Source organism: Trematomus bernacchii, unplaced genomic scaffold (assembly GCF_902827165.1).
Source record: "Trematomus bernacchii unplaced genomic scaffold, fTreBer1.1, whole genome shotgun sequence".
In the NCBI taxonomy this organism is placed as follows: domain Eukaryota; kingdom Metazoa; phylum Chordata; class Actinopteri; order Perciformes; family Nototheniidae; genus Trematomus; species Trematomus bernacchii.
The window spans coordinates 1277944-1305618 of NW_022987610.1; the positions used below are offsets into that span (position 1 = coordinate 1277944).

Here is a 27675-nt window from a genome sequence, read left to right on the forward strand (position 1 = left end):
TCTTATCAATAATCCCAAACAGCTGATCGAGTGCCGTGTTGTTACCCGAGCACCTCGTCCTCCGCACAGGTGCCGACAGAACATCCTCCTCCTCCGAGCAGACAGACGCCGCCGACACTCCCGCTCTATCTCTTCCTCCTTCTCATTAAACGCATGCATAGAAGACGAAACCAACACAAACGTTTCCATGTTGTAAATCAGTTTTGAGTTTTCAAACAAATCGCGTTCCATTTAAGGCGGGGCCTCGCAGATGACGCATATGACGCACACCTGTTAGCCTGTTCCATTCTTAGTTTTCCGAGGCTAGGAGGTATTCTTAACTCGCTTCTGAAGCAAGATGCTCGGCAGACATGTGCTACCAAGCAAGCGTACTCGCGATTGAGAAACACCCTCTGTCCAAATTTATTTCTGTCCCCTCGGCAAAAAAATCTATTGGCAGAAGAACGTTCATGTTCAAAGCCCCAACAGACTGGAATTCTTACCCTGCTGCTATTGCATTGCTTGCATCATTGGGTATGTATAAACATGCATTATCATCTCACTTTCAACTGGTCTGCACTTGTTATTGATGAAACTGATATTGATGAAACTGTCAGAGGGCCTAGGAATAAAAGTCACGGCTCGCCACTGTATTTGATATTTATCAAAAGAATTCCCACCACAAAACCTCATTTTAGAATAAGCTATCTGAAATGCTTAAAAACACAGCGAAAAGAACACAAAAGAGTTCGCCCTGAGAAATAATGAAAGATTAATCAAATAAACCTTGCAAATTTAGACGGGCATGCATAACACGGCATAACACCGGCAATTGCCTTTCGCGGGAAATATCAGATTAGGGCGGGCACATATTTCAGGTCAGAGGGGTTGTTGTCTTGTCAGTATTTCTTTTTGTGCATGGAATTCTATGTAGACGGTAAATGTGACTTCACTCCTCATTTATAATCCTGTATCACTGGCTTTATCCAATTTTGATGATGGTATTAACTTCTTAAATTCTACAATATCTGCACTTTAATCACATACCACCCTATTTGACAAGCAGTAGTTTCGTCCTACATGGCGCGAAATGTAGAAGCCCCGCCTATAATAAAAGTACAAAAGTGTGCGGCACTGCTGAAGAAAATGGCGGAAGTAAAGATAGCGAGTAAAAAATAAATCTGCCCTCTCATTCCAGCTCTCCCTCGTAACGTTGGCCTAATAAGTTTTATTGTGAAAGTTATTGACCGGATCTGAGTTCCTTGTTTATGGTTATTTACCGTCTTTGGGACACGCGCTGATATTAAGCCAAAAGACCAAAGCGTTACTAGTCTGGCATGAGATAACATTTCTGCGCTTTTTTTGAGAACTCCGGCCCTCTACTGCCGGATACCACATGTATAACCAGCTTTATCCGACACTTTAGCACTGTTGTGTAAGTCGTGACAAGTTACTTTTTTGTTGAGCAAATCATATCACGTCTGTTTTTCACGGTACCTAGAAAGGCGGCATTAAACGTGTGCTTGGCTGGTGGAATCATGAGCCGGTAAGTTTACTTCGCGTCTATCAGTGTAACGTGTTGTTGTTATATGGAGGAATGATGTATTAGACAATGGACCAGTGTGGACATGCATGGTCTTCCTGTCCTGCACGAAGCTCTAAACACTGAAAGCCTTCGGTGGCATCAGTTTCTTCTTTGTTGGTGTTGAACGTTCTCATGTTTTAAGGGTTGTACAATGTAACTACATTGGTTTCTTCTTTGTTGGTGCTGAAACATGTCGCGATGTGCACAGTGACTGTCGAGGTCTCCGCTCCTCAAGAGCTGCCTGAGTTTTGATATGTGTTCTTCCTCTTACTGACAGCCCGAAGGAAGAAAGCCGAAGTGGGTCCCCTCACTGCCCCAAACCGGATGAGCCCGAAGAGCCGCTTGGCACAGCAATGGAGACTGGAGCCGCAAATGGTCAGTCACAAGGGAGCCACATCTGTGGCCCCAAGGGGCTTTCTTTCCTTTGAGACCCACTGTTAATCTTATACTATTGAGATTAACTTCTTGAAAGTCGACATAATGAGGAAGTAATGCAGTTTGTCAAATGCAGTAACTAATGAAAGTTGATCAACTTTGCAAAGATATGATTGTTTTTCTGAAAGGACGACAACTTTTTAAATTTGTAATGCTATTTTATTTCTATTTCTGAAATATTTTGGACTGTTTAGTTCTTGTATCTTAATTTTTCTTATGTACATTGCCTTGTGCTTTTTATGCTGCTGCAACGCAAACATTTCCCAAATTTTGATCAATAAAGTATCTATCTATCTATCTATCTATCTATCTATCTATCATGTGTTCATTATCATTGCTCTTACTTTGAAGATGTCAGTGTGAAATCTGAGAATATGACTTCTGGAGTGATCATCACAAAAGAAATGGAGAAAGAGGAGAAGCAGCTGATGGAGGAGGGGGAAAAGAAGGAAAATAAAATGATGGAAGAGGTGTGTTGTTTATTTCCTTAACAAACAACTTTAGTTGTGTTAGATAAAAACTGTTTGTCGAAGAACAAACAAAGTTGGAAATTGATGATCATAGAAAGGTACGGTGAAGAACTATTAAAACTAATTCATGTATGATTTTTTCTTCACAAGGCCCGGGTATCACGGGAGACGGATCCTCATGACATGCGCTTCAAGAGACTGCAGCACTTGCTTCAGAAGAGCAACATCTACTCTAAATTCCTGCTGACTAAAATGGAGCAGCAGCAGAATGAGGTGCACTGTGTAAACAGCACATGTTAGACTCCTGCAGTAATTGTGTTTGCTTTGCTCTCTTTCACTGTGCTCTTCTGTCAACTCATTGCAGGAAAAGGTCAGGAAGGAGAAAACAGATAAAAAGGCCAAAAAGGTAAAGGGGAGATTTTCCTAATAACAACATTTAAGCTTAAAATTAAAAAAACTTTTCAAATCTTCATAGATATGTTTGTCTTTTAAATTCAGAACACAAACGGTGCAGAGCCTGAGAAAGGTGAGTGGATCTTTGATATGTGCTCTTATATATATTATTGTATTTCAATAACACTGATCTTAACAGTTTATTTGATATGGTTTTATAAACTTGAAATCCAGATATGCATGAATATGTGTGACATGTGTATGACAAAATGTTCTATTGAATTAGATAAAAAGAAGAGGAGGAGGGATGAAGACTACAAAATAGCAGATGTTATTTCAAAAGAAGTAAGGTCTTATTCCAGTAGTCTGTTCTGCACATTTCTTTAACGTATAATTATCTTCTCTCATTGGTTCTGCTTCATTTTTGTCCTCCAGGAAATCATATCGCAAGCTAAGAAAGCTAAAGTGGAGGAAGCGGTAATGGTGGCCTTTAGTTTGACTTTTCTGCTCTTGTCAACATGTTTTAGTAATCCAACAAGTGTAAATTGGATATAGAAAAAAACTGATTAATTAAATACAGCATATCCAGCCATACATGTGTTAACCAAACATGTGATAACAGGACAAGAATCGGGTCCAGAGGAAACTACAAGCGGAGGATATTGAGAAGATGAGCGATTCAAACCAGGACATCAAGAACCGTCTGTCTGAGAGGGTGCGGGACAACGCCCAGCATCTCCTGGATCATCACAGGAAGGTGAACGGCCAGCCGGTGCCCGCCCAGCAGCCACTGCTCTTCACCGGGGGGGTCATGAGGTCGTACCAGATCGAAGGCATCGAGTGGCTCAGGGTGGGTACTTGTCAAGGTGGCTTGTTTTTCCAGTTAGTACGTAAGACCTTTCTGATTGGTTTTGGCGAGTCCCACACTTGGTGAGAATGTGACCTGCCTTTTGTATTGCTTTCCTCATTGGCTAAGGTTAGCATGCTTAGCATACCAAGTGCCATGGTAAATGATATTCTTTTGGCAATCATAGCAAAGAATACATTTCGGCTTGCCTGTAAGGTAAATACATTTTTGTTCTCGTTAAATTGCCTTCTGCATCAACTTTCCTTTTCTTGAGCGAGTTGGTAGTCTATTATTACCCCATCACTCATCTACAGTGCCGCTGCTGAAATAAAGAAGCTTCAGTTTGCATGTAACAAAACCAAGATGCATTTTAGGGACCCCGTACGCCTCATATCATTTTGTAATTAAGAGTAAAGCAGCAGTGTATGTGTTCCATCCATCAGATGCTGTGGGAGAATGGCATTAACGGGATCCTGGCAGATGAGATGGGACTGGGGAAGACCATCCAGTGCATCGCTCACATCGCCATGATGATAGAAAAAAAAGTGACAGGCCCCTTCCTTGTGGTGGCCCCTCTCTCCACTCTTCCCAACTGGATCAACGAATTCAGGCGCTTCACCCCAGAGGTAGGAGACCGCGTTGCTGAGAGGAAACTAAAGACCTTGAGTGCTACCTAAAACATAATTGAAATTGTTTTAGTTTGCAGCTAACCCTGATGTTAGATCTGACAGGATGATGTCTGTTAATAAGTGCTGTTGTTGAGTGTTGGTGTTTTTGCCAGGTGTCTGTGCTGCTTTTCCACGGTCCCCAGCCGGGAAGGGCCCAGCTGCTTAAGCAGATCCGCAGGCCCCAGGGGCCCCTTAGCGTTTGTCCTGTGGTTGTCACCTCCTTTGAGATTGCCATGATAGACAGAAAATACCTGCAGGTAGGATCGCTGTGAATAAACACTTTTTATATATGACAGAAACATGCATGTTTTATAGGGACATGATGTGCAATTATATTATAATCATAGTTTTGTTCTCACTGCTTGAAATATTCATAATACAAAAAAACATTTAATTCATGAACAACAAGCACATAACAATTTTTCCACAGATCTAAATTTAACTGCAACCATACTTCTCATTGTATATATTTGGGACTGCTGCTGACTTAAAACAAGCTTTTTGAATTGGCGGATGGCAGTTTACTCGTTTTACAACCTTCCACAACATGTATTTTGCGATAGTATTGTTAAATTTACTAAATTACTAAATTTAAGAGGCCGACTGCCCCTCCGAAAACGCAGGCTTTTGGTATTCTCATTATCTTGATTATTGTACAGTATAATATATGTTCTGCTGCAGCGCTTCCAGTGGAAGTACCTGATAGTGGATGAAGGCCACAGGATCAAAAACCTCAACTGTCGGCTGGTGCGGGAACTGAAGCTGCTACCTACGGACAACAAGCTGCTTCTAACCGGCACGCCACTGCAGAACAACTTGGCTGAGCTCTGGTCGCTTCTCAACTTCCTGCTGCCCGAGGTTTTTGACGACCTCAAGAGGTTTGTGCACTGAAGAACTCTTCACCATGTTCCTGGGTTTTATTTATTGTTGCCGACTTCTGTAGAGAAAATAAGTAGGATGCTGAATGAAGTCTGTAAGTTAAAAGTTTTCTCATCTATCCAACAGTGCTGCTGGATAATACTTTTACACTTGTCCCGCTTGATTAAGAGCCAGCCGCCAAAAACGGCCTGCAGCAGAATTCTGACTTCTTGTTAGATGGTAAATGGACTGCTGGCCACTGAAAGCGCTTTCCATTCACACATGTATGCATCAACTGATGGCAGCACTGCCATACATAAATCTTCCAATGTTCTGAAGGTCATTACCAATGTTAGAATAACAATTTGGCCTATGTTTATTTGTATTGTTAATTATTGCCCTTTTTTATTGTGCAAGGAAAAAACTATTGTTTTATAAAAAACATGAACTGTCTCTCTGCCCTTCATAACACTAACTTTTAATTAGCACAAACTCCTAAAATGTAAAATGCTCCCATTGATTGGGTAATCGTTAAAAGAATGTTACTTTTCATGTCAACACATATGAAATGCAATTTTAGAAAGTTGGTTTGATTGTCGACTTCTCGGGGAGTTTGTATTTCACTCTAAGCACACAGACCGCGTCGCTCTGCGGACACACTGCAGCCAAAGCTTTCACATTGTGGAACATTTTTCCCACGGAAATGATCAGTATCTCTCTCTGAGAGAAAATAGGGCTTACATCGACCTCGAGGCAAGTTCTGCTGCTGTTCATTTGGAAGTGGTTTCTCAGGTTTAACCTCTTGTTGACTTGTTTGCTGTGCAGCTTCGAGTCATGGTTTGACATCGACTCCATTGGTGAAGCAGAGACTGTGGTGGCTACTGAGCGCGAGCAGAACATCCTGAGCATGTTGCACCAGGTCAGTCCTCCAAACCATCCCTACACTAACCATAACTGTTGAGAAGAGAAGTGTGGTTCTGCAGAGGACCTTGATAAATACAAATGTTGCTGAAAGGGCTATTTTTTTTTAACAGCAATCTGCTGATACCATATGTATCACCATTTAGGGGTAACCATTTCATGTTTAGATTCTGTAAGCAAGGGCATTAACTGCCTTTTCTATTTTCATTTTAAGGAAGACTGTCATAGTACAACAACTGGACCACCATTTGCATGAAATCCCCAAAAATAATTATCTTGTCCAATCAGAGCGTAATATGGCTGTACTCAAGTGTATGGACAACGCACACAGCCATGAGGATGAAATCTATCTAAACACAAAGTGCATTAAGTCTCAAACGTGGAGCGAACATGAGTAGTAAAGCACGGACATGATGGTTGTTCTGATTCTTTCCTGTCCTCAAGAAACAATAATGCATTATTCTATGATATAAGATGTATCTCATTATTTATTGTTGCATTTTTATACATTCAGATTTATAGATGACACACTTGGTTTAGGCTTTGTGAATTTTCTAAAGGTTTACCCTTGTTCAGATTCTCACCCCGTTCCTGTTGAGGAGGCTGAAGTCCGACGTGGCGCTGGATGTTCCTCCTAAGAAGGAGATCATTGTTTACGCTCCTCTGACGGACAAACAGGAAGCCTTTTATACCGCTGTGGTCAACAAAACCATTGCAAAAGTGCTGGGCCAGGAAAAGGTCTGTATGACTGTGTTCAGTTCCCACAGCTACTGTGAGATGTATATGTTGAATGCTGGCGTATACAAGTCTGGCTTAAGTCTTCAGTCAGAAAGACTGCAGCAATCCAAAAGTTAAGGGTTATACAACAAGGGGTTTGTTGGTATGTTGGGGGGGGGGGGGTAAAACCATACCGCCACGGTTAGTGACCACACTTGGGTCTTCTCTCTGGGTATATGCATGCAGGCGGAGGCTCCTGTCGTCCTGGCTAAAAGTGGCAGGCCAAAGCGTAGCAGTCGGAAAGTAGTAGACTATCAAGAACGTGGTGGAGACACACCTTATGACCTGGAGAAATATCTGGAGAAGGTCCGCAAGGAGCTGGATCAAAGGTAATCACTGCAGAGACACTCGCGTGATTTATAATAAAAATATATTTGATTTCTTTACCTTTTGTAATGTCATTTATTTATTCTCATTGATCTGTACAGTGTGATTTTGGTTTTGCTGCGTGTCCATATATGTTGTAACTAGGGTTGTCAATCAATTAAAATATTAAATTGCATGATTTCCGTAGTTATCTCTGAATCAGCCGTATGCTCAGCCAGTGAGTGGTGTTTAAGACACAACGTACTCCAGTAGTAACTGTATTCACATGGACAGTAAATCTAACTTTTGAGCTGAACTGTTCTTTCTACATCCGAGGCTTTTTTCTGCTCGCCATCCCCAGCGTTACTGCAGTAGCGCTTTCTGATTTAATGAACTACAGAGCGGTTTGAGGGTCACAGTCTAACCCTCTCCTCTCCCCCAGTTCCGCTCCAGTGCTGGAGATCCAGAGCCCACTCGATGCACAGATCAACCTGAAGCTGCAGAACATTCTTATGCTGCTAAAAAGATGCTGTAACCACCCGTACCTGGTGGAGTACCCCCTGGACCCCGCCACACAGGAGTTCAAGGTAATGTTACTTGGAGTACTACCAAAGGAACAGGCAGACTGTTTTTTCTAAACAAACTGAATGAAGGGAGATGAACAGAATGTATTCTCAGTGATATTGATTATGTTTCTTCACATTCTGTACGTGCTGCAGATCGACGAGCAACTGGTGCAGAGCTCCGGGAAGTTCCTCATACTGGACAGACTGCTGCCTGCCCTGAAGACACGGGGACATAAGGTGAAACAGGAGGACACCAGTACACACAGGAGGATTAATTTAGTACTTCAAATTAACCAATGACTAGAAGCCCTACTTCTGTTTCACCTAGGGGAGGTCTACAACAAAAAACTAACCAGGCATTTTATCAGTAAACTTGGTACAAAGTTTGGTCGAACATGAGCTGCATATTCTCATTAAGTTTACAGCTGCAGTCTGTGTTTATGCTCCTGGTACAAAATAAATGATACCCTTTACATTTAGTTCAGCATCACTTCCACTGCACCCTGGCTGTCAATATTCTAGCCTAAATATACATTAAAATAGCAAAAACAAAATAACCTTTGAATATGTTTAATAGTCAATAAAACTGCCTTTCAGAAACTGAGTTCTCCCACAATGGTGTGCGTCCCACAATGCCCTTTCAGTGAAGAATGTGTATGTATGAATGTGTGTGTATATATATATATACAGTGGAGGAAATAAGTATTTGATCCCTTGCAGATTTTGTAATTTCACCCACTTACAAAGAAATTAACAGTCTATAATTTTAATGGTAGGTTTATTTTAACAGTGAGAGTAAGAATATCAAAAAAGAAAATCCAGAAATAGACATTATACAACAGATACAAATTGATTTGCGTTTAATTGGGAAATAAATATTTGACCCCTTGTTAGTACTTGGTGGAGAAACCCTTGTTGGACGCACATAGGTCAGACGCTTCTTGTCTAGATGTGCACAGGTTTGTGCCCATCTCAGGAAGGATGTTGGTCCACTCCTTTTCTGAAGATCCTCTCAAATCCTGAAGGTTTTGAGGCTGATGCTTAGCATCTGGAAGCTTCAGCTCCCTCCACAGGTTTTCTATGGGATTAAGGTCCGGAGACTGGCTAGGCCCCTCCATCACCTAAATGTGCTTCTTCTTTAGCCACTCTTGTTTTGCCTTGGCCGTATGTCCAGGGTCATTGTCCTGCTGGAAGACCCCTCCATGACCCATTTTCAGTGCCATGGCTGAGGGAAGGAGGCTATCGGCCAATATTTCACGGTATACAGCACCACACATCCTCTCCTCGATGCAGTAAGTCCTCCTGTCCCCTTAGCAGAGAAACACCCTCAAAGCATAATGTTTCCACCTCCATGCTTGACGGTGGGGATGGTGTTCTTGGGGTTATAGTCAGCATCTCTCTTCCTCCAAACACGGCGTGTCGAGTTGATGCCAAAGATCTCGATGTTGGTCTCATCTGACCACATCACCTCCTCCCAATTTTGGAATCGAAACGGGGAATCGATAAGCAGAATCGGAATCGATACATTTTAAACGATACCCATCCCTACCTGTAGTGTGGGTAGATCGCATGGCATTGAAGAAGATATGCAAAAATATATATATATATATATATTTTTTTTAAAGGGGACCTATCATGCAAAATGCACTTTTGTACGTCTTTTATACATGAATATGTGTCCCCGGTGTTCCAGGGAACTCACCAAGTGTCAGAAAACACAACCCTCTCTATTTTCCTCCATACCCAAATCTCTAAAAACGGGGCTGCAACGGATCTGATAAAAACTGATCCAGATTTGAACACGTTACTGACGTCAGGACGGTGGCGCTACGGCTATTGGGCCAACTCTCCACATATCAGGGGAATGTGGGGTTGGGCCACGGCCGGCCATTGCCGCTCGAAAGGGCTGGAGACGCTGTAGTACATATGCCAGGCCTGTAAGTGGCGCTGTAGTCTGCCACAAAAGCAGCGAAGAAGACTTCCCGCGCATGGTTACCATGGTTGCCCTTCTGTTTATTCAGAAGGCAAGCACTGTAATTCTCTCCGGTTAGTCCACCAGCAGATGACAAACACCCACCTCTCCGCCTCTTCCAAGGAACGAGGGGACCGTGCGGCAGAGGTTCAGTTGACTTTCGCCGGTCAAGATGTCCGTTAAAGTTTTAATCTTCCGGACAAAATTAGAAAAGTGCCGGTTGTCAGGGAATAATTTTGCCCTACATGTTTACCTTTTGCCCTCTGATGCAGCTGACCAACCTTGATCAGCCGTTCTCTCCCATAAGGAGGGGCTGCCCTAGCAAGTTGTTGTTGTTACCAGTTTATGGCCGGGCAACTCTCGGTGAGAGATAGTTATTGTTGTGGGACACCTGGAACACATCCTTCTCAGGGTGTAGATGACCCAGAGCCAACCGTGTGGTCAACTCGTGGCCCGTGACATGTCTTGTGAATTCTCCGGCCGAAGCTCCATATAAACCGTCAGTGTTTGCCATCAAAGCTCCAGCTCTCCTCGTGTCTCTTTTACCCCTTTCACACCAAGGCTTTTCCCCTTCTAGCTCCGTGCTAGAGCTTTTCTGGTTCAGAACCGGTTCTTCGGTTTAGTGCCGGCTCTTTTCACACCGCTCAGAGCCCGACTGGTGCTGCTGCGTCATGACGTCACAGTTTACGTCGCTGAGTTTCTCCCCAACGGAGCTCACCTCACAACAACAACGGGTCGATGATCGTGTTGCTTTTAATCATACGAAGCCAGATTCAATTAAATAACGACTTCTCCAACCTTATACTTTTCTCCAGAGTGCCGTGGTTCATTGTTTATTAATGTGTTTCAGCGGCATTTACCGACCGCTGCAGTGCTGGCTCTTCAACGGGAGTTTATTCTCCCGTTAGCTCCGGGTTAGCTCACACGGCTCTAAAGTATTCACTGTCTGACTGTCACACAAGCAGCTAATAAATATCCCCAGTTCCCCTTAAGTGAATGTGTGTCAGTCTGAATTGACGCTGTTTGGCATCACAACGCTGTTATGAAAGTTTCTCTGGTATAACATGGGTGATGTTAGCATAGCAACCGAAGCTAAACTGACTACTTGCTAAGCCGTTTTATACAGGCACTTTTTACCGGCGTATTTTTCATTATGATTCTACTTGTGATAGTCGGACATGACAACCTGTGCAGCCCATGTATTGATTCCATCCGATAGCTGCTATAATAACAAACAAAACGTCTGCCTGCTCTCCACAATGATCAATAACAGCGAACGGATGGCCAAAGTAAGGTACAAATAAACAGAATCACACGAAGCCTGGTCAGTGTTGCCTGACTTTATAAAGCGTGTTTTTTTTGTACAAGTGTGTGGTTGCGTTCTAGTCACTTTGCTCAGCACTACTGCTGGTTACAACTTTTATTTGCCGTACTCGCCTTAACTGTTATCTCAGGTTAATCTCGCCCCCCTCCGACGTAAGCGTGACGTATGCGGTTCTTGCTTCTAGACGGACAACTTTTTGGTGCTCGAAACGAACCGGATTCCGGAGCTTAGAGGCTGCTCCGCTGCGGTGTGAACAGGAAAACCCGGTGCTTTTCAAGCACCAGCACCGAACCGGCCCCGAAACACCGTTGGTGTGAATGGGGTATTTGAGTCCTGACTCTCCATTACTACAGAAGTTTCCCCCACACCGGTCGAAGGTCTTCTTTGTTATTTATTGAGCTTTAAAACAAATTGATAACGACTCTATATAATAATAATATAAGAATAATAAACGGAGCCTCTCTTTTCCTCCTCCTCTCCTGACAGCCCGTCAGTATCCGTCTCATGCAGCTGGCTGATCCAGTAATGAGTGACCAGACAGTAAAAATAAACATATTCATAACTAGTTTGGCCCCCCAGAGCGTTCCGTCCACCTTGGGACCCGTTATCGTTTGAGGACTCCGTTTCTGCGGTTTTGTTACGGCCTTGTGTGAACGAACCTTCCATACGATAGAGAACTGTAGCGGATAACACCCGTTTAGTCTCCGTGTAAACAGGGCCTTAGACAGCTCTTTAGTCTTGCTCCATGGTGGAGAGGTTGGAATCTGATTGATTGATTCTGTGGATAGGTGTCTTTTATACAGGTAACAAGTTGATATTAGGACTACTTTTTTTAAAGGAAGAGGACTTATGCAACCGGTCTGTGGGAGCCAGAATTCTTATCTATATCAATAATGATCACACCAGTATGATTTTTATATTAAAACATTTAGGGCTATTCATGATGCCCAGGCCTACCCCCACCACTCCTATGTATGTATCAAATATAAGATTTATAGAATATTTGCATTAAACTTGAATGAATTTACATCTGACGATAACGAGATATTATACACACATCTTCAAATAACCAAACCTTTTCAAGGTGGCATTTTCAATTACCATTTCCTTACAATGTAGCTAGAGAAAAGTGAAATGTGTACTTGCTGAATACACATTCTTGCACCATTATAGCCAGTGGTCGTACAAGGAATTGATTGATGTGTGGCTCCAGGTTCTGATTTTCAGTCAGATGACGTCCATCTTGGATCTTTTGATGGATTACTGCTATCTGCGGGGCTACCAGTACAGCCGGCTTGATGGCAGCATGTCCTTCTCTGAAAGAGATGAAAATGTGAGTTTTGACAAGTGTAAAATGCTAAGCATTTATATGTAACCAATAAGGATGGTGTTTCTGTCATTACTAACTATCTGACCCTTTTCTCCCCAGATGACCAAGTTCTCCAAAGATCCAGATGTATTTCTGTTCCTGCTGAGCACCAGAGCGGGAGGACTTGGGATCAACCTGACCGCTGCTGACACTGTTATCATCTTCGACAGTGACTGGGTGGGTGCAGGATGATGTCAGATTTTCATTAATATGTGAGTGTTGGTGTGTGCTAATGCTTCCATCCCCTCTCAGAACCCTCAGGCTGACCTTCAGGCCCAGGACCGCTGCCACAGAATCGGACAAACCAAACCAGTGGTGGTGTACCGGCTGGTGACGGCCAACACCATCGACCAGAAGATCCTGGAGAAGGCCTCAGCCAAGAGGAAGCTGGAGCAGATGGTCATCCACAAAAGTGAGTGGCTTGACCTTCATGTGCTGCCCACACCTCAGGCACTGCAGCACTACATTACTATTGCTGATATATTACATATAACTGCAAGCAATGTACTGAGTTCTGAATTTTTTTTCAAATGTGGACTTGATGTTTCTCCTCCATAGATAAGTTCAAAGGTGCTAAGGCGGAGCTGAACCAGAGTAAGAGCTGCATTGATCTGGATGAGCTGAGGGAGCTTCTCAGAGCCAGAGGCATGGAGAAGTAAGACACCACCACTTCAATGTTAAGATAATGTGAAGGAGAACCAAGAGCTCTCCAGTGTAGAGCAGGGGTCGGCAACCCCTGGCACGCGTGCCACCGTAACCAGTGGCACACTAGGAATAAGTGGAATAAGTGTGCAAAATATTTAAATTTTATTTTCGGATCCTGAACGAGACCGCCGCCACAGCGCGTCTCCCAGTTACCTGCAGAAGGAAGCCATGCATGCAACGCAGACCCGCTCTCTTTAACTCCAGGTGACTTTCTGCCGCTTTCCTCCGTGGTGCAGGGCTGATCGTTTCACCACAGAGGAAAGCACTTCACAAATTGCAGTACCCATAAGGAGCTTTACAAATGCCGCAGTTTTTGCGTGGCTGTGTCTTTAGTTGAAAGCCCAGTGGCGATCTGCTCATCTCTCATTGAAATAATATGCTACAAAGGAGCGGACTGGCCATCTGTGTGTTCTGGAGAATCACAGAACGGACGATCGTCCTTATTATTATGCCGTTTAAACCAATTATTTAAATGTGTGTGTTAAATTCGGCATCATGTAAGTTGCGCTGACAGGTCCACACACTGCTTCCCTGCAGCGAGGCTCCCCCCGCCTTCCTGTTGACAGTTCACGAGCGTTGAGCTCCTCACCCCCCCCCCCCCCATTGATAATACACGATCGTCGGCACGCTGATAAAACATTGTTTTTTTTAATGGCACTTCATATCAAAAAGGTTGCCGACCCCTGGTGTAGAGTAACGTTTGTCTGTTCGTTTGTCTCGCTCAGGGAGGTGAAAACATCAAGGGGGGAGGTGATCAGCAACAAGGACCTGGAGATTTTACTGGATCGCAGCGACATGCTGGGTGAGGAGAAACACCACTACACAGGTCACACTCTTGTAGTTATTTCAGAGGATAATGTGGGAGTGATTATTAAAATATGATCATGCAAAAGCACTTCAGTAGGCACAATGTTCAATTATAAGTTGAATATCTCAAACATGCTGTTGGGCCAAATACACTAAGGTGATCAATATGATAGAATGCTAAAAATCTATTATCTTACTATCACAACGACACTGAAAGTTGTCAATAATCAGTGAATACAGAATGTCTAATGTATCCATTTAATAAAGTATAAATGTTTTAAATGCCTTTATGCTGCTTAGGCCCTTTGGTGTCGAGTTGAGCAGAAAATGTGACACATTAAACTCAAAATGTCCATAGTTGTGGTGCAGAACCAGAAACTATTGTCGTCCCAACAAAGATTTTTTTCATTTAGTCATTTTAAGGTGTCAGTGTTTTCATCATATCAGAAGAAACTTATATTTACCCATTTCTAAGAACCAAATTGGACAGAAAACCACTGATCAACATTCTGCGCTTGCAAAGTAAAGAAATTCTATTAAGAAAATTGTAATGACAGAAATGTGCTTTTCAAAACTTCGTGTTTGTACAGGGTCAGTCTCCCTGGGTCAGTGATCTGTTTTTAAATGGAAAACCATAATATAACTTTAATAACCTAAATATGAATAGCTGGCGTCGAGAGCTGTGTAAACATTACTACTGCCACCTTATGTTTGTGCTGATCAGTTTCAAAAGAGGACCTGATATGTAACGGAGGGTTTTCTAAGGCGCCATGTGTAAAGACTTTAATGTTGGTCATTAGGGTGATGTGAACCTTTTAAATGTGTCATGTTTGCATTGTCCCTTTTTAATTTACTGTCTTAGTACTTAGCCATTGTTTTTCTAGTGAACTGAAGTAAAGTTTTTTTCTCTGTACTTTCAGACAAAGGGAAGGGGAGCATGAAGAAAGAGAAGGGGGGAGTGTTCAGAGTGATGGATGCTGAAGACTCTTCAGAGATCCCTTTGATCTGAAAACACCTGCAAGCTATTAAAGAAAAACTAAAGTTGCACCTAGATGGCTCTTAACCGCCGTCCCTTCCTAAAACTACTGTCTGCAGACAGTATTGTTTTCCTTTTTTACTGTACCCGCCTTGATAGTCCTCAGTCATGGTCTTTTTTTGTAAACCACTACCCTTTTAATAACTATCATTTGGGATTTTGTTGGCTGTCAATGACAGTTGACTATTTGCATGTGAAAAGAAGAAAACATGGTACAGTCGGCTTTTCTTGCTGGCAGTTCATCAAGACTATCAGAAGAAACTAAGTTTCATTAAAAGCAGTACAACTGTTCACAAGGTCTGTGCATCTTTTTCACAAGACAAAGCTGTTTTAGTCCTGGATTTTCTTTTGGCCATTCATAACAGATCTTTAACAATGTTTTAATCAAAGCACTTTCCTGTAGCTTAAGAGTACAAAAATTAAAATAAAATGATTTGCTTACTTTATATTGTGTTTTTTTCCAAGCATTTGCTGAATAACATTGTTGTATCAAGTTACCACTTTCTGGGTAGAATTTTGCTTGACCATTTCAAGATCATGCCATGTTCCAAAACATTTCATAAGTTACTTTTACATATTGGCAATTGCGCTTTAGCTATGTGGTCAGGTCATTCTCTAATCAAATAAATGCTCGCAGAAGGATTTACAAAATGTAATTTGGGATTTATATAAAGATATCGTCAACAAAAATATTTTTCAAAATGCACATAAACATTAAACGCTTTATATAAATGAAGAAAAAAATCCATATAATATTGCACAAATATATTTTTGATCCACATTCATATTTATTTTAAATAAACATCCATAAATATATATTTTTTAAAGTGTTCGCAAATTTCATCCAACCCATATTGTTACACCTACAGGAGCTTTTATCCCGTTCCAATGTAGGCATCAATATGAAGTTGGTCCCCCCTTTTGCAGCTTCCACTCTTTTAATTGTTGATCCTTTGTACGGTCCCATATGCTTTGAATTTTCGTTTCAGGCCCGGTCATGATACAATAGAGCCGAAACAGGAAGTCCTTGTCTCTGTGAGAGCCTGTGACAGTGGGGCAGGGTGTGGCCGCACTCTGTGCCCTGCTCGGCGTTCATGCGTTCATACACTCCTTGATCACTCAGGACTAACTCCAGCAGTAGCTCAGCTTTTTAACTAAGACTGCTAAATGTGGATTTAAGACTTCTCTTCACAAAGGTTTGGTTTATATTGTGGTAAGGTGAACTGTCAATTAAAAAAATCTCTTTTTATTTACAAGTTTCCTTTTTAAAAAGCTTACTTTTTACAGAAGCTAAAACATTTAGGATAAATTAATACCGGAATTAAATTCTGTCACCACAGCTGGAATTAAAAGACCGGCAGCAGTTTTTGTCATTGCCCACACTATCCTATCTATGGATCGTCTGAAGTTAGTCCTGCAGTACTTTCAGTCCAATTCTGAGTCCATTTCCAATGGCATCTGTATTATCCTGGCCCTGGTCAGTGTCAAGGTGTACACCAGCTTTGACTTTAACTGCCCATGCCTTCCTCAGTACAACAAGCTGTACTCTCTAGGTGTGATGATTGTGCCCCCCATCATACTCTTTTTCCTCGGGGTCCTAGTCAACAGACATACAGGAGTCATGATCGAGGAGCGGATGAGACCCATTGGGAACAGATCCAAAAATCCTGCTGTGGTAAAGTGAGTCAAGGTTTTATTAAAACACCCTCAGAGGATTGTTTTCCTAATCAAATCCCTGTAACTAGTATCCTTTCAAGGTCATGTTGTTTGGATGTACTTCTTACTCTTACTCTTTTGAGGGCATAGTAAACTGAACAATACCATTGGTACATGTTGAAAGTTCTAGATTTTCATTAATCAATCCTGTCATTACAATACATATAATACAGAGCTAGAGTTGCAGTGATTGAGAGATCACTTATTTAAGTGTATATATAAATGACCTCTTTAACTATTAAGTAAGTCATTGATTTGGTAAATATTCTTGAAGATATATGAAACTTTTAGAACTTTTAAAATATATACTGCAAAAGTTAATGAGTATGCAATAAGGTTTACTCGTAGACCTCTAAAATGAATTAGTCTCTGTTAATCATGTTTCTTTGCTGGAGTCAAAAAGAAACGTCACAACATATAGTTCAAAGATTTCTCTGTTAATCTCAACAATTAAGATGTTTCAATATTTGAAAGTCATGTAATAATAGCATTTGTCACTTTGTTTACAAAGTTCTGTGTCCACGAAAGGGATAAGTCAGTCCTCGTTCAGGCTAAGACGAGAGAGAGGGAAACCAGGAGGCAAAATAAGCATTTGGGATTAAATTAAAATGTAATGTCTTCCTGCAGGTACCTGTTCTCAGCCATGATACAGAGGGCCCTGCTGGCCCCCATGGTGTGGATCCTGGTCACTCTGCTGGATGGAAAGATCTTCATCTGTGCCTTTAGTGTCAGTGTAGACCCTGCACTCTTCTCAGGTATCAGTAACATTCTACATAGCGAACACATATTCAATGATTACTCTCACTACAATCTAAACTGTTACTGATGGAACGTTATTGTTTGTTTGTTTATTTATTTAAAGGACAGTGCACATTAATCCACATTGCTGTAAATGAGCCAGTATTAGCCAGCAGGCTAATTTTCAACTGTTGTCCTTGGCAAGATGTTAAATGACCACAACAAGACTAGAGAAATAAAAACATAATAAGTACAGCAGACAACAGCAGTACAACAATAAATAAATAGTACAACAATAGAGAGATAAAAACTGATGAAATATCATCATACCATGATACAGTTAAAAGTGTTCACATTTTTGATTGCTTAAATGCCAGTTCTTATGATTGCGGTTAAAATGTATGATAGGAGGTGTTATTCCTTATCTGTATTGGTATTGTGTTCCAAAGTGTTGATGCCCTCTCGAGAAACAGTGTTTACCAAAGGAACTGGACCTAAGAGGGACTACACAGTCCCCTCTTAGGGCAGACCTTGTGGTTCTGCTGTTTGAATTTTTCTGCTGTATAAAAGTGCAGAGTGGTGGGGGTGCCTTGCTGTTTAAAATGAGACATGCATCAGTGTGTTTTAAAATATTTTCCCAGCTGAGCAGGTTATGTTTGTCCAGGATTTTGCAATGGTGGTATAGCTTAGGTTTTCTGTCCAAAACTTTGAGAGCTTGTTTGTGAAGTGATAGGATAGGCCTTAATGTTGTGCTATTCACCTGGGTCCAGCTGGTCATACAGTATGTTAGGTGGGGAAGGATCATGGCAGTCATATAGAGTTTTGCTACAGATGTTGTCAAACAGTTCCTTATATATCTAAAGTTTGCTAGATTGTATTTAGTTATTTGCATTACCTTTCTCACTGGTTTATTGAAGGATAAAGTAGTGTCAAGGATAATGCCTAGATATTTAAAATGTGTAACTGTTTGAATGACCTCCCCAGACACATAGACCTTGGGTTCACAGTGTGATACAGTGTTGGTCTTGCTAAAAAACATACAGACTGTCTTCTTAACGTTTAGATATAGCTGTGAGTCAGTAAGCCATTGATTTACATGAACCATTGCATCATTTAGTTTGGCCGCAGCTTGGGCCTTGGTTTTTGCATGGACATAAATGACAGTGTCATCAGCATACATTTGCACCTCACATCCAGTGCACATTGATGGCAAGTCATTTATGTAAAGGCTGAATAGAATTGGGCCCAGGATAGATCCCTGGGGTACACCCAGTTCATTCCTCAGGGGTGGTGATGTCTCGCCACTTACCCTTACACACTGAACTCTGTCTGACAGATAGGAGCTCATCCAGTCTATTGCACTGGGTGAGAAATTAAAATAAGACATTTTGTGAATGAGTACTTGATGATTGACTGTATCAAAAGTTTTCTTAACCTGTTAAGCCCGAGAGACCCCGGTACCGGGGCACTGCCGCAACATCTTGCAGGAAACAGTGTCTGAGGGCATGTTCATTTAATAAACTGTAACGGGAAGAAACTCATCTAACTGATACATTTTTTTTTTTTTTTTTCAAAAGAAAACCCACAATGCTAACACTGAGCCTCTGAATTAGCAACGAGCGAAAAATGCTAACAGATTGCTGCACCGAAAATCACTCACAAAACCTTATTATTTATCTTTTCTCCACATCCATGACATCGATTCACATCGTGAGGTGACAGAATCGAAGGGTACCCTCATTATCACTGAATTATTCGAATTTGTGACGTTATAAACAAAAACAGACATCAAAACAGGTGACGCTAGGTAGCTAAAAATGCTAACATTCTTACCTTGGCTCTGTAGTCTCTCCAAAGTGGTCTTCAATGGCATTAAAACGATAAAAATGCTGCTGAAATTCAAATCCAATGTGTCTGTGTCCCTTTGAAATGATTTCTGATAATCCATGAGCAATAAAACGGATAATCCATGCTTTTCCGTTTCTAGATGTCAGAGCTAGAGTGTAGCTTCACTCTAATGCAAAATTACATGCGCAAAGCCCCCACCTTTTTGTTTCACAATGAGTGTGTGTGGGGGACTCCCCCTTCGATTCTATTGGCTCTAACGGTCAGAAAGAGGTGTCAACCATCAAAATCGACCAATGGGTTCCAGAGATATGAAGAAAAAAAACATTTCCACCCAAATCACCTCAGAGGTGGAGTGTTTTTGGCTAAACCTCTCAAAAAAGGTCAAATGTCACTTGTTTTGCATCAATCTTGATACAGGGTACTTATGTTGTACTTTGGATTCCTAAAGCTTTTAGTCTACCTTTCAAAAAGAATTTTTGGCCGGACACTATAATTTACAGTTTTTTACTATGTAAAATCTGAATTTTCTTTAAAATAAAAAACATCTATATTGATTCTGACTTTTCTACATCCAACTCACAGGTTTATCATTACTTTGAGAAAAAAGATTATTAATTTAACCCTTTTAGAAGGGAAGATATGGTCATTTGTTCTGGGAATGTCATTTTCGAGCCTGAGACCTGAAAAACAGGCTCAGGGCTTAACAGGTTAAGATCTAAGAAGATTGCTCCAACAATGCCTCCTTTGTCCATTTTTTATTTAATATTTTATTGTTCAGTATGATATCTCATGTGGTATGTTTCCTCAGGTTTGCCCAACAACACAGGTCTGGATGTGATCAAAATCATGGCCAAAGTGCCCTGCAAGGAGGACAGTATCTTCAGGAACAGCTCTTTCCGCAAAGCAGTCTCTCGTTACGTTCGCTGCTATTCCCAGGTAAGCTGTTACAACCTCAGCGAGCACACTAACACATTCATGTACTTGTATTCTCATGAAGAGCTTCTATCAGCTTTATGCTCTGTCAGACCGGGTTTTGGGATAATTTAAACCAAAAACATTGTCAGAAGTGCTGTGATACAGGATTCAGGTTTAACTGAAGCTTGTTGGTTTACCGGGACATATCATAGGCTCCTGTCATTACCCAGAGGCCTGACATCCACACTGGGCTTCATTTGGATTTTCTAGAGCACCTTATTTAGGTTTATGATTATGTAATGGAATATAATAATAATAATAATAATATATTTATTTATTTTAAAAATGTTTTCTTAAATTACGTGTTTAAAAATTGAGCCCTCCATATGGACAAAATATTAAACATTAACTTGTCAGTGCTTTCTGGTGGACAAACTTTACATTTTTCTAACTGATGTTAAACTTATCTTTGACATTTTTTTTATGCAGATGAACATTTTATTAATTGTACATCCTTTTCTATAGAGCAAACTCTTGCCTTCCTCCAATCTGCCTTTGATGTTTTGCAATCCCATTTAACTCAACTCAAGTCAAGTGCAGACAAATCCAGATTCATGATATTCTCAAATGGCAAGAAGTTAACTTCTATTCTCCCCAAGATTTCTTCTGTTCAAAGGACTGACATCGAAATGGTCACTACATACAAATACCTAGGTTTTATTATTGTCACACACTGAAAATGTTGTTTCCAAGCTAAAAATTAAATTAACTTTATTTTACATAAACAAATCCTGTTTCTCCCTTCAGGCAAGGAAACATTTGATCTCTGCAATGTTTTTACCGGTTTTGGATTATAGATATTTGCTTTACATGAATGCCTCTGACCAGTGACTAAAGAATTTGGATACTCTACCATTGTGCATTACGTTTTGTTACTGGATGTGGATATCGTGTACACCACTGCACTTTGTATGCTGCTGCTAAATGGCCATCTTTGTCTGCACGCAGACATGTTTTATATGTAAATCTCTCCTTGGGCTGGTTCCCTCTTATATTTGCACCTATATGTGTACAAATCAAGGTCTATATGGCCTGCACTCCCAAGATATTATTCAGATGTTGGTTCCTAAAATGAAAACAGAACTAGGGAAAAAAGCATTTTAAATATGCTGCCCCTTCTGCCTGGAATAATGTTCAGAAGGAGCTGAAACTGTCATATTGTATCACTATGTTCAAGTCCATCTCAATGAGACTTTTACCTGGTTAAATAAATGATATAAACTATATAGATAAAAGTATTGGGACACTCCTCTTAATCATTGAATTCAGGTGTTTCATTCAGTCCCAATGCCACAGGCAGGGGCGTTTCCTGTGTTTTTAAAGGTGGAAACATTAGGGGCTTTAAAAACACTTTATTTTCCAAATAAATCATTAACTATGTACAATTATTAGAAGTTGTTAGTAATTAGATTAAACAGAAAAAAAGGATGGAAGGAGGAAATAAGTTAATCGATTACATTTTTGTTTAACCTCTTCAGTCCTAAGGCCCCCCAACGTTTTTTTTCGAGACTGTGTCTCAGGGCTTCTTAACATTTATGAAACTATTAGTGTGTAGCACCAGATTAACGGGAAGAATCTCAGCTAACTGAAGATATGAACCATTTTTACCAAAACAAAACACAAGTCTCATAAGAAGCGTCTAAATGACCCCTGAGCGAAAAGATTCTAACGCACTGCGCCACACAACTCAAGATAAAGATACCCTTATTACTTATCGTAGCTGCACATACAATATATCCGATTAAAGCAAACACAGACATCACAACACGTACCTTTACGGAGCTTTTACGGCAGATCGTCTCACCGTAGCTGTCAATTAGATCAAATGACATGTTCAATGGCATTAAAACGAGAAAAAACTAGGCTGTATAGGTTGATCCATGGGTTGATAATGTGACTGTAGGTTTGAAAAAATTATTTATAATCCATAATTTCCATTTTTATGTAAAATTCGGAGCAAATAAGTTAGCTGCTAATAGTAGCCACCAGAGTGTATGCAGCTTCCGGTTTTGGTAACGCGTCACTCTCACTCCTTATTTGTTAACGTTTTGGTGTGTATAGAACTTTCCCTCGATTCCATTGGCTCTAGCGGTTATAAAGAGATTTCATTCATCAAAATCGACCAAGGGGGGCCAGAGATAGGTCAAATCCACCCAAATGACCCCAGAAGTGTTTTTTTTTGGCTAAATCTCTCTAAAAAGGTCAAATTTAACTTGTTTTGCATCAATCTTGATACAGGGTACTTATTATATGTTGTACTTTGGATTCCTAAAGCTTTTAGTCTACTAACCCATCATCCAAGGGTAGTTTTCACTATAAGTAAAAAAGAATTTTTGGACGGACACTATAATTTACAGTTTTTTACTATGTTCAATCTGAATTATCTTTAAAATAAAAAACATCTATATTGATTCTGACACTTCTACATCCAACTCACATATGTAACCTTGCTTTGAGAACAAAGATTATTAATGTAATAAGGGAAGATATGGTCATTTGTTCTGGGAATGTCATTTTCGAGCCTGAGACCTGAAAAACAGGCTCAGGTCTTAAGAGGTTAATACATTTTAATCATCACAAGTAAATATATGACTGCTACCTTCATACCACCAAGGAGGAAGTCCCATCAATGGGTTCACTGAATAAACTTGTCTATGAAGGGATTATGATGTGTCTTCTCATTCTAACAAACTAACGAATGAATTAATATAGCACATTTGAAAAGGATGTTGCACAAAAAACTAATTACTCACAATTTAAAAATAACTAGCTATAATCAAACCTTGTTTTGGCTTCCTGATGTTTTGAAGCTAATCAAATAACAGGAGATTCCAATTAATGATTCACCTATATGTCAATCATTATAACAGTATGCATATTTACACACGATATATATGACAATTTCTTTCTTGCTGAGCTTAGTATGAGTAGAAAGCAAACATAAATGTCCAAACCTTTTCTCTGCAGTTGAATCACACTGAATGCCTTTTAACTTTCTTGGTTTACCTGCCTTTTGAAAATGGATTAGCACTGGATTGGAGTTACCTTTGATCTTATCTTATGAAAGTTCAGCCACTTTGGCATATATGACTAAACTATTTATAGTAATACCATAATTTTAAAATACATCAAAACTAAAAGATGGCAGGTCAAAAGCATACTTTCCCATACTGCAAGACATTAAAACCAATTGAGGGCGGTGCAGCTGCCGTACCAGGCCGTGATGCAGCCAGTCAGGTTACTCTCTATGGTGCACCTGTATACATGTTGATGTATCCTTGGGCAACATACTTAACTCCAAGTTGCTCCTAATGATAATGTTGTGTGAATGTTACCCTCCTTGATCATGGGACACCTTGCATGGCAGCCTCTGCCTCTGAAAGAATGGGTGTGAATGGGTGAATGCTGAGTTGTATATGTAAAAGCCCTTTGTGGAGTCCTAAAGACTGGACCGAGCGCTTTATAAATTGTTGTTGTTGCTTTGTGTAATTAATTTTGCTCGCCCTGTTTAGGCAGTTGGCTGGTCCATCCTCCTCTTCCTGATTGTGCTTGTAGCCATGGGACGCCTCATCAAGCCCTACTTCGATGACCACGCCACCTCTCTGCAGACACGCTACTGGAGCAACTACCTGGATGTGGAGCAAAAGCTCTTTGAGGAAACCTGTGTCCTGCACGCTCGTGACTTCGCCCGGAAGTGTGTGGTGCAGTTCTTCGAGGACATGAGGGAGGACGCCGTACTCCGTCTCCCGCAACCGCTTTTCCTCAGAAACTCCAGAGAGGAGTGGGAGGATAAAGAAGAGGAGAGGCTTCACGGAGTGTCGAAGCAGGAGCAGGTGGACCAGCTGCTGAACAAGTGGTACCACAGTAAACCTGAACTAGATGTCACCAGAATGGCACACAGACCCAGGACCTGTGTGACCTGGGAGGACAGAGAAGGGAGGACTTTATACTCGGATGTCTAGGACACATTCGGAGATGTAAAGCTGCCTGTAGCTAAAGTTCCACTTACTAATGAATGATGCCAAGCTTTCAGCTACATCTCCTGATCTTTTTTCACAAAAGGAGCATGAATTAAAAATATATATAAATTAAATGATGTTACTACTGAAATGTTAAGGTAAATAAGATGCAGAATCAAAAACAGACATGCAGGTAGTACACTCAGAAGCCAATAACACACACACACACACACACACACACACACACACACACACACACACACACACACACACACACACACAACCATTACGGCAAGGCAGTATACACATTTAGAAACAGGAATGAATAAAAATGTGCTATTGGCTCCTAGAGGACTGCAAAGGGCTGCTCTTGGAGGCTGGCGGTTTTCCGGGCTAATTTGAATGTCAGGGTGTGGTGCAGCTGGTTTTGCATTCAGGTTGTTGACTTGGAACTTACTCACACAGATGTATTGAAAACCAGTGTACAGACTCACAAATATTCAATTTTTACTTTTTATAAAGTCTGCTTTAAAGATACATTATTTTAAACTCAGTACTGTTTAGATCAGCGGTTTTCGAAGTGTGAGGCGCGCCTCCCCTGGGAGGCGCCAGAGAGCTTCAGGGGAGGCGCAGCGTGAGAAAAAAATAACGAGAAACAGTGAAATCTAGCTAGTTAACTTCAGCTAACTTTAAGCGAGCGGCAGCATGGATCGATTTTTAGTGAAGTTACCTAAAGTGAAAGAGGAGACGGCGTCTGGCAGAAAACGTCAGCTTTGTTTTGAAATAAAAGTTGTGGCTCTTCGGACATTTATGAGAGAAAATCCCTAATGTCCGAGTGCAAGTGAATGCAGCACAAGACGCGAGCCTTGTAACCCCTCCCCCGGCCCTGGCGCGAGCGAGGAAATGTGATTGGCGGCGATTTCATTTGAACGGGACGGCGCATTCGGACCCAAGTAGACAGAAGGAATGAGGTATTTGCGGTCTACAATGACAGAGAAGAGACTCTCAAGTTTGTCTGTACTCAGCATTGAATCAAAACGCACTAAAGCTTTAGATCTTAATAAGTTTGTGAGGCGTTTTGCTGAACAAGATGGTAATCGCCGCATTCAGCTGTAATAGGCATGTCAACTTGATGCTCTGCTCACAGATGACTCGATGAGCATAAAAAACTGTTAAGATGATGACCTTACGTGTGTAAATATATGTTTTTCTTTGTGGGGGTCTGCCCCCAAAAAACTGTTTTAAGTCCTGAGAAAGTAAAGATAAATAAGATGCTGTGTAAAACTACACTGCCCAGCCAAAAAAAAGTAACCACTTTGATTTAACTAGGCCAGTAGGTAAGGGCTTTCCACTGGATAATAATACCCCTGCATTATAGCAACAACAACACTAATAATAATAGCAATGTACTGTTCTCTGAGGGGAGGCTCACCTTCCCACACTTTGAAAACCCCTGGTTTAGATGATGGTTAGGTATTTGGTCATCGACAGAAGAATTCGTATTTTTGCTCTCCACTCAGACACACATTTTATATCACAGACCATATGCGTTTTCCACTGGGGAGGACACCAAAGGGCAGTCCTGCCTCTTTGCAGTTTCAACAAGAAAGTCCAAAAAATAATATAATTTTGAACTGACGACATATAATTAATGTTTTTATAATAATAATATAACATTTAAAAACGCATCCTTATTCTGCAATTCTTAAATGCATACATTTGTTTAGTACATCTTATTGAAGTCACTTTATCTTAATAACACATCTTGAGAAATAAATATTGATAAAGTATGTTTAATGTGAACTTTACAACAAAATAAGTGGTCTACTTAACTTAAAGTGGACCTATCATGCTATATTTAAATGATATATTGTAGGGCCATACCTATATAAGGTATATTTATACGTTTCTGTTTTCAAAATATCAAACAGATCATGCATTTTAGCCATGCCTCATTTCGCTCTATTTGCTGTTCTCCAGACCTGTTTTTGCAGGGGGCTGATTCTGTGAGCTGCAGCTGACCACGCCCCCCTGCAGGAGAGGGGAGCCGCTCTGATCAAGTCAGAAGAGGGGGAGAAAAATAGATCTCCGTCCTCCGTGTTTTATTATAGCCTATAGGCTATAGGCTCTATATATAGAGTCGTTATTCATTTGTTTTAAAGCTCAATAAATAACAAAGAAGACCTTTGACCGGCACTTTTCTAATTTTGTCCGGAAGATTTAAACTTTAACGGACATCTTGACCGGCGAAAGAAAACCTAACTGAAACTCTGCCGCACGGTCCCCTCGTTCCTTGGAAGAGGCGGAGAGGTGTTTGTCATCTGCTGGTGGACTAACCGGAGAGAATTACAGTGCTTGCCTCGACGGGGAGGGATTGCATTGAATTAAAGCAGCGGGAGCAAACGCTTGCCTCGGAGAGGGAGAAAAAAAGCCACAGCGGAGAATAAACAGAAGGGTAACCATGGTAACCATGCGCGGGAAGTCTTCGCTGCTTTTGTGGCAGACTACAGCGCCACTTACAGGCCTGGCATATGTACTACAGCGTCTCTAGCGCTTTCGAGCGGCAATGGCCGGCCGTGGCCCAACCCCACATTCCCCTGATAGGTGGAGAGTTGGCCCAATAGCCGTAGCGCCACTGTCCTGACGTCAGGACAGTGTTCAAATCTGGATCAGTTTTTATCAGATCCATTGCAGCCCCTTTTTTAGAGATTTGGGTATGGAGGAAAATAGAGAGGGTTGTGTTTTCTGACACTTGGTGAGTTCCCTGGAACACCGGGGACACATATTCATAAATAAAAGACGTACAAAAGTGCATTTTGCATAATAGGTCCCCTTTAAATCTTAGGTTCAAAATGTCCGGTAATAATTAGGGATGCTCGGATCGATCGGCCACCGATCATTATTGGCCCATATTCACTCTTAATAGTATGATCGGTGCTCTCTATAAAGGCTGATCAGGAAAGCCGATCAGATGACGCAAAATACATGAGACTTTTCTCTGTGCGCCAAAATGGCTTCACCGGTCTGGCAGTTTTTCAAGGTGTCCGAAAAAGACAACAAAATAGCTATATGCAACGTGTGTGAAGCAGAAAGAGAGAGAGATCAGGATCAGCTGTTGCTGACGGAGAACACGCAGCTCTACCGGATCGCCTGCAGCTCCGCCCGCTGTGACAGACCAGTGAGCAGAGCAAAACACACACTTCAAGTTAGACCTAACACACTTAGCTATTTTATCTACCTCTGGAACAACCTAAACTAGTTGTAAATATGTTTATTCTTCACTTACTGGATCAGTGAGCTGCATGAGACGGATACGGACCGGCTGTCAGGAGAGGGAGAGAGGTTCTGTTTATTTATCCTGTGTTATTATCCAAAGTTAATGTAAACCTTTGAACAATGTACTTCATCTACTATAAGTAGT

The 27675-nt window shown here is 41.2% G+C and overlaps 2 protein-coding genes across 2 annotated transcripts; both read left to right on the forward strand.

Moving 5' to 3' along the window:
- Positions 1-1187: 1187 nt before the first annotated feature.
- On the forward strand, positions 1188-15464 carry hells (helicase, lymphoid specific). Its single transcript, XM_034131971.1, has 23 exons — positions 1188-1525; positions 1842-1939; positions 2351-2469; positions 2620-2742; positions 2834-2875; positions 2968-2995; positions 3149-3207; positions 3298-3339; positions 3485-3712; positions 4153-4335; positions 4491-4634; positions 5059-5255; positions 6061-6154; positions 6733-6894; positions 7120-7262; positions 7682-7826; positions 7959-8042; positions 12315-12434; positions 12531-12647; positions 12723-12882; positions 13029-13125; positions 13901-13977; positions 14903-15464. The coding sequence occupies exons 1-23, from the start codon at positions 1518-1520 to the stop codon at positions 14989-14991; spliced, it is 2559 nt and encodes an 852-aa protein (XP_033987862.1). The 5' UTR covers positions 1188-1517; the 3' UTR covers positions 14992-15464.
- Positions 15465-16048: 584 nt separating this feature from the next.
- calhm3 (calcium homeostasis modulator 3) lies at positions 16049-24352 on the forward strand. Its single transcript, XM_034131976.1, has 4 exons — positions 16049-16698; positions 17362-17489; positions 20129-20256; positions 23808-24352. The coding sequence occupies exons 1-4, from the start codon at positions 16412-16414 to the stop codon at positions 24255-24257; spliced, it is 993 nt and encodes a 330-aa protein (XP_033987867.1). The 5' UTR covers positions 16049-16411; the 3' UTR covers positions 24258-24352.
- The last annotated feature ends 3323 nt before the right edge of the window (positions 24353-27675 follow it).

Coding starts and splice junctions, on each gene's coding strand:
- hells (XM_034131971.1), top strand. Junction 7,263..7,681: donor CGCAAGGAGCTGGATCAAAG/GTAATCACTGCA, acceptor CCTCTCCCCCAG/TTCCGCTCCAGTGCTGGAGA. Junction 8,043..12,314: donor TGAAGACACGGGGACATAAG/GTGAAACAGGAG, acceptor GTGTGGCTCCAG/GTTCTGATTTTCAGTCAGAT.
- calhm3 (XM_034131976.1), top strand. CDS start 16,412: ATGGATCGTCTGAAGTTAGTCCTGCAGTACTTTCAGTCCAATTCTGAG. Junction 17,490..20,128: donor AGACCCTGCACTCTTCTCAG/GTATCAGTAACA, acceptor ATGTTTCCTCAG/GTTTGCCCAACAACACAGGT. Junction 20,257..23,807: donor ACGTTCGCTGCTATTCCCAG/GTAAGCTGTTAC, acceptor CGCCCTGTTTAG/GCAGTTGGCTGGTCCATCCT.